Consider the following 7,499-nt stretch of genomic DNA (forward strand, 5'->3'; position numbering starts at 1 on the left):
TCTGGTTCTGTTTCCTCGTTTGTAAAGACGGGATAGTAATAGAACGAACCTCATTAAGTTGTCATAATTAAATGAGATAATATATGTAAAATGTTTAGAAAATGTCTGGTATTTTGTAAGCCTTACACAAATGTTATTCAAGAGTTATACCAGCACAGGTGTTTCAGCCATATTACTGCACTTACACCTTCTTCACTTTTTGCAAAATCACACACTAAACGTAACAGTACTCACTGGAAAAAATAGGGTTAGGAACAGATCCTCAAAAGCCATGGTACTTTTACAAAAATGATAAGAATCCTGAAGATACAAAGATTGAGTTAAATCTCCACTAGCCTTTGCCCCCCCAATCTGTCAGTCCGCCCTTTGATGTCTCAAACCCTGGGACTCAAACTTCTCCTGTGGAGATACAGGTCTTTAACAACAGCCACTTTGATAAAGGATAGTTACATCCAAAATAAAAACAGGACTCAAAAGTTTGTTCTTTTGTTGTTGTTATTGTCTCATTTTAACACAGGAAAATCTCTTCCCAGGTTCTTAGTCTGCAAATACAGTTTCTTCAGGTAGTTTCACCTAGTGGACAGTATAGCAAGGATTTCAGGCCATTAAGCCAGCCACTTTCTTGAATTAAAGGAAGATATTCAGAGCCTTTTAAGCGTTTTTTTCCAAACTCTTCAAGTATCATAAAAGTTTTGTTTTATTTAACTGTGAAAAAGCTTACACAGTTGATTGCTTCGGACAATGAACACACTGGGAAAAACTAAGTTTGGTCCAATTTGTTTTCTGTGTTATGCTGATATCACTCCCCTAATTACCAATTGCATGAGTTGATTTGCATTTAAAAACACATGTTGTAGCAGACTGTAGATATGATTTTTAAAAATCCAGAAGACTTGAGAATTGCGCTATAATAAAAAGAGCCTTAGCAATCTAACTCCCCAGCATTCTTTTCCAAAAGTGACTTGAGCCCAATTATCAAGGGCTAAAAACGCTGATCTTGTTAGAAGTCTGGAATAGTGTGAGTGTTGGTGCACCCTGGTGGTAAGCAAAGACGGTCAGACTTGATGTATTTGGCTAATATATTAATCAGAGAAGGCAGCTCTACTGTTTAAACTCCATTTATATCTCAGCCAGTAATAAACAAATAAAACTCAGCTCTGAGCTTTCTTGCAGGACATTCTTTTGTTGGTGTTTTTTTCCCCTTCCATTGGTCATTAGTCATTGCCTACTTTTTTTTCTTTTCTCATTTCTCCCTCAAAACAGGTGGAAAGGAAGTCTTGGGTTGTTCTAACAGCAGGAGCTGTTTCCCTGAAAGATTTTAGGCCCTATTTCCTTCGAGGGGAAGTAATGGGAATGTGATATTACAACAAGCAGTGGCCCTCCAATGGCTTGTGGACCCTCTTACAGGTAACCAATGCTCCTACAGACTGCTAGGCTCACTCACTCCCCCTGCTCTGCGCTGGGAGATACTATCACCAGATAAAAGAGAAACCACAAACTGTTGTGCATAAGGCATCAACTGCTGTACCAGCAACAAGGTAATGAGCATTGTTATGTTGTCAGCATTTATTCTACTGTCTATGAGGCACATAGTCAACCTCGAAAGATCCCAGTGGTAGAAACATTACAACACAAAACCTAGCTCACTTTGCTCCATCTCTTCGTGGCCCCAGACTATACAAGTTTCTTTAAAAGGTAAAGAAGTCCTGGATCCAATCTTTGAATATATGGATAGTAATTAGACAAAGTAGGGACCTGCTGAGCCATACATTGGCGAAGTCCATGGAACATTAGCAGCGTCACTTGTGATCATTAATGAAACAAAAGGCGACAGATCTCAGCAGAATGCAGTTGGATTCCTCCTCAAATTAGGAGAAATATGAGAGGGGTGGCCAGTTTGGGTGTGTTTTGGATCCCCTCATCCTGGCAGCCATCTCCCACGGCCTCACTTGTTGATAGGATAAGTCATCAGTTTCCATCATATTTCATTTGCCTTATGCCACATACTCTGCAGCCTCAGACTCCTAATAACGTGTCTACACTCTGGCCACACATCCTCTGAGGCTGCCTTCTTTCTGAGGTCAATAATAATTGTCAAATCCAATGGCTAAAGCCAGGTGCTCATGTGCTGAGCTCTACTACATTTGACCTAATTATCCAAACCAACTCCCTCCTCTCAGAGTTGGTCTCCCCATGGCTGTTCTCAGGGGTCTCTGCCTACACCTCTCTCACTCTCACTTCCATTCTGACTGCCCACTCCTTCATTCCTGCCTCTCTCAGTATTACCTGTCTTCTTACCCACAGACTCTGTAAGGCCTGTAGCATTGGCTGATGCCCTGTAGCATTAACTTGCTTGTGGGTTTGACTTGCCATGAGGTCAGAGCTGACCCCATGTCTACATGACTGTTTGATCTAGTGTACGTGACCATGTGACAAGGTGTAGTCTCCAATCATATTTCTTCAGGCAAGTTTCTGATAGAGACTCTGCTTGATCGCAATCAAACAAAAGGATGAACTGACTTTGCGCCAGGTATAAGCCTCTGGTCTAATCAGTTGTGGATAGTGGTGGGCATGCTACCCACTCCACAGGTCTCATAGGGAGCACTGGATGAAGGCCAGTTGACTATGAGTTCATGGCATAAGAGTTCGTCACCCTGTGCCCCCACCCCATCTCTACCATAATCCATTATTTATCCCTGTCAGTCCCCTGCCCTCCCCTGTCAATTTTTTGCTACATCCGCAGTGGAAGTTTTGCCATTTTCCCCTTACCTCTTACTCCCTTTGCAAATGCCATTCTTTCTGCCTAAAAGGTCCTTTACCATTTCTTTGACTGTGAAATTTATCTTTTAACACCCAACTTCTCCCTCTCTGAAACTTTCAGCCTACTTTTGCAGGCACTGCTGCTCATCTCTGAGTCCCCATTTTCTTTCGTGCTTACTTCCATTTAAAGTTTTTCTTAATGTTTATTCATTTTTGAAAGACAGAGTGCAAGTGGGGGAGGGGCAGATAGAGAGAGAGAGAGAGAGACACAGAATCCAAAGCAGGCTCTAGGCTGTCAGCACAAAGCCCGATGCGAGGCTCGAACCCACGAACTGTGAGATCATGACCCGAGCCGGAGTCAGACGCTCAACCCACTGAGCCACCCAGGAACCCCTACTTACTTCCATTTTAGCACTTACTATATCCATGGGCCATGTTTAGTACTAAACTTGTCTTCCCTGATAGAATTCTTGCCCCTTGAGGTACAGGTCTACCTCTTAGTCATCATAGCTTCTTCACCAATGCTTAGGATACTGTCAGAAACGCAGTAGGGATTCAGTAAAGGCTTTTTGAAGGAATCCATACATAAGTGAATGAGGTGTTTGGAGTGAACATGGAAATAGTAAATCAGGGATTAGTAACAGGGAAAGAAAGGAAATGATAGTACTTATGCTACAAATGGCAGTCATTCTCTCAGAATGCTTTTTGTGAAACACTTACACCTGTGTTAGGCAAATTTTTACTGTTTCGATTTCTCTATAAAAGGTAAGGCTACATTTATGGGAAAAGAAATTGATACTATAGCTTGTATATTATGGATCCCATTAAAATGAACTTCTTTGCTTTAAAATAAACCATAGTTTTTCTTAATGTTGACATCCTGTGGAAATTCTTACCATAGCAAAATTTCAAACTGGTCAGCGCTATTGAATCTTACCAACCTGTGTTAATCTGGGATAAGAGTAGGAGATAAGAAAAGAATTTCTTTTATAGAAAATGTAGAATTATATAACTTTTTAACAAAGAATTCAGCTACCTATCATTACAAATAAACAACCCCAAAATTAAGTGGCCTAAAATAACAGTCTTTTATTATATTTCAAGATTTTGTTAACCACAAATTCAAGTAGGACTCAATTGTATGATTCTTCTGCTTCATGGGTCATCCACTGTGATCACTTTATGATACTTAGCTAAAAGCTGAGCTGCTCTGGACAGTTCAAGATGGCTTTCTGCCACGTCTGATGACTAGATGGGAATGCTAGAAGACTGAGCTCAGCTGGGCTCCTCTCTCATCTGTGTAGTCTGAGGACCTCTTGAGCACTGAAGCTGAACTTTGTGTATAACAGCTCCAGGCTCCAAGACACCAAGGCAAAAGCCACTATTGTCCTAAAGATCAGGGCCAGAACAAATGGAGTGTCACTCTCTCAGGGCTCTATTGGTCAAAGCAGTGATAGGCTGGGATAGATTCAAGAGTGTGGAGAAATAGAGTGCTTAGGTGGCTCAGTCGGTTAAGCGACCGACTCTTGATTTCAGCTCAGGTCATGATCTCATGGTTTGTGAGATTAAGCCCACGTTAGGCTTTGCACTGTCAATGCAGAGCCCGCCTGGGATTCTCTGTCCCTGTCCCTGCCCCTCTCCCACTCATGCTCTTTTTCCCTCTCAAAATAAATTAAAAACACTAAAAATAAAAGAGTGTGGCAAAATATACTTCATCCTTTGATGGCATGTGATATAGGCAAAGAAGGAATAAAGACGGACAGCTACTCCAGAAATATAACTTTTCTTTCATGCTGTATTATCTTTAAATATAAAGTCTTCTAATCACATCATCTAGAGAGCATTTTACCCACTGCTCCGTCTGGTTGCCAGTCTCTTGTCTCTTTCTTCAGCAGTGGCGAGGCAGACATCGTTTCCACAGGAAAGAGAAATCCAAGGTTTGTTGCTTTTGTCAATATAAAAATGTTGGAGAGTTGGATGGCAAAGCTGCTGCCATTGGCATCTTTCACATGAACTACATCAAAAGAACCAGGGTGCCTCTCTCTGTTGATGATCACACCAATTCTTCCCAGGTTAACACCTCCAGTCACCATACACAGATTACCAGTGTCAAACTTGATGGAGTCAGTAAACTTGCCAGTCTGCAGATCAATCTGAATGGTGTCAGTCACTTTGACGAAGGGATCAGGATAGCAGATAGTGCCAGCATCATGGGCCACCAGATGAAGAAGTCCTTTTGTCCCCACAAAGATCTTTCTCACTTTACACAGCTTATACTTGGTCTCCTCAGGTGTAATCCAATGAATAGCAAAGTGACCCTTGGTGTTGCAGATCAGATGGAAATATTCCCCAGTCTTGTGTATGCTGGTGACATCCATAAAACCATTAGGGTAGGTTATATCAGTTTGGACCTTGCCATCAATCTTAATAAAACACTGCATACAGATCTTCTTTACCTCATCTCCTGCTAGGGCACACTTAAGTCTGTTCTTCAAGAAAATGATGAGAGGGAGACACTCTCTTGGTTTATGGGGACCAGTAGATGGACGAGGAGCAAACACACCGGTCAGTTCATCCAACGTACAATGCTGAGCCCACTACATGCTTCAGATGTTTCTTGGGACCACGAGCCATGGCTGTGCTAGGCACAAAAAGATAACTTTATTACTTTTAAGAAGATATAGTAATTTCATTCAAGTTTAAATCAATCAATGAATAGTTATTGAATATTTATTATGTGACTTATTCTCCATTTAATTTTATTTGGCCTGCCTTAAAGTCCTTAAAAGACCTAATTTCATGGAAAAGACGTCATTGCTAATGATGTTTTTAGAAAAAAAAAATATCAATTTGGCCTTTAAAAAGAACCAGCCCTCCTTGGGTTGGGTCTCAGAAAAAGCAGAAGCTCCAATCTAGCTACTTGTGTGACTTCAGGTAGCTTAGTGGAACTTTTCAAGATTTCTGTTTCTTTACCTGCAAATTTATTTAATTAGTCTTTACTTAGTATCTATTCACTATCTGTACTGGTCTAACTACTGATGATACAAAGAAATACAAGACTATTTATTCCCTCAAAGAATGCACAAGGTAAGGGGCACATTCACAAATAATTATGAGGCAGTTTTGCAACACTTGATACTGATTGCTGAGGTCTCTTTTATACCTAAAGTATGAGTTTTAATTAACTTATAAATAATTTATATGTAAATGAGTGTCTGAAGAATTTATTCTCTTGTGGCACCTGGGTGGCTCAGTTGGTTGAGCATCGGACCCTTGATTTCTGCTCAGGTCCCGATCCCAGGGTCGTGGGATCAAGCCCCACATTGGACTCTGAACTGAGTGTGGAGCCTTCTTAATGTTCTCTCACTCTCTCCCTCTACCTCTCTCCCCCGCTCACATATTCTCTCTCTCTCATAAAATAAAATTATAAACAAGAATTTATTCTCCTAAGGATTTAAAATATGTATCTGTGCAATTTATTTATATTATTAATTTGTAATTAACTGCATTTTAATCTCTTCCTTCAGAGTCATAAGACTCTAAGACTGAAAGTGGTTAGGAATGCATCTACTTCAATTTCTTCTTCTATAGATAAGGATTCTGGGAAACAGAGAGGCTAAGGGACTTGTTTTACATCACAAAGCTTGTTATTGGCAAGGCAGGCCATGCCAACATGTTCCACCCTTCATAGACCTACTTGCCTATAAGGGCATTTTAGTCCTGCACCTCTCCCCTCAACTGAGGTGCCAAATTCCAGAGCTCTCTCAGATTTATTGCATTTTTTAAAAATCTTCTCCAGAACTCTTGTGCTGTTTTGATAAAAAGAACTTTAATCTGTCTACTTCACAACTTCTGGAGATTATATAGTAATAGGTTAACACATACTTCTTTGGCCATGGAGGAAGGCTGACTATATAAACACTAAGACATACTGTTACAAGTTCTATTTCCATTTGTTATACATACAGCTCCTAACTGGGGTGAGATTAAAAAACACAGTTACTCACAAATACAAAAATTTCTTCATTATTCAAACCATGGTATTATTCTATTTTTTTATTAATAGTAATCCACAAAACATGTACTAGAGACATGGTTTTCTTTCACTGAGCTGTCAGGAGGAAGCATAGATTTCCAGAATATTGGCACCAGAAGGGACCTTAAAATAATCCTAAGTCAATCTCCACATTTTACAGATGTGAAAGGTGAAGCCAAGGGGTCAGCAGCCTTTTCTAAATTTCCAGAGAGTCTTACCCAAACTAAACCAGAGTCTAGCTTTCTGATTCCCAGGCAGTGCCCATGGCTAAATGAAAGAGCTTTGCTGGAACATTCTCAGAAAATTGTATTCTCATTTTTGATAATGAAAGGATGCAATTAAAGCTATTCTCCTCCAAAAAGATGTGCTGATATTTTGCTATACATCAGAGAAAAGCTTCCAAAGTCTCTCCTGCTCTCATTCATGAAGATATTTTCTCCTCAAGCCATTCAATCGGCCTACAAAGATGTGCTTGGATAATCAGTAAACATTCAATTTGTCTTAATGCAAGTCAGACAAAAGGGATGAGACTTCCATGTTTGCCCCAGAGATTTTCATTGATGTCAAAATGGTTTGCTATGGAAATTCCCTGAGCCATCGTCTTCTGCCCACGGATGTTTTTCTCAAAGTTTTCCAAGTTAAGGAAAGATGTGTGTAGACATGCTATGAACCAGAGCAGAAACCAGCAGGAAAGAGCCACCCG

General features: G+C 40.3%; 1 protein-coding gene across 1 annotated transcript; it reads right to left on the reverse strand.

The window, feature by feature from the left end:
* Positions 1–4,584: 4,584 nt before the first annotated feature.
* Positions 4,585–5,394, reverse strand: LOC122201895 (40S ribosomal protein S4-like). Its single transcript, XM_042907890.1, is given in 3 exon segments — positions 4,585–4,712; positions 4,715–5,352; positions 5,354–5,394. Coding segments are annotated over 3 exon segments (786 nt in total). The 3' UTR covers positions 4,585–4,605.
* Positions 5,395–7,499: the final 2,105 nt, after the last annotated feature.

This window comes from Panthera leo, chromosome A1, assembly GCF_018350215.1.
Source record: "Panthera leo isolate Ple1 chromosome A1, P.leo_Ple1_pat1.1, whole genome shotgun sequence".
NCBI classification, from domain to species: domain Eukaryota; kingdom Metazoa; phylum Chordata; class Mammalia; order Carnivora; family Felidae; genus Panthera; species Panthera leo.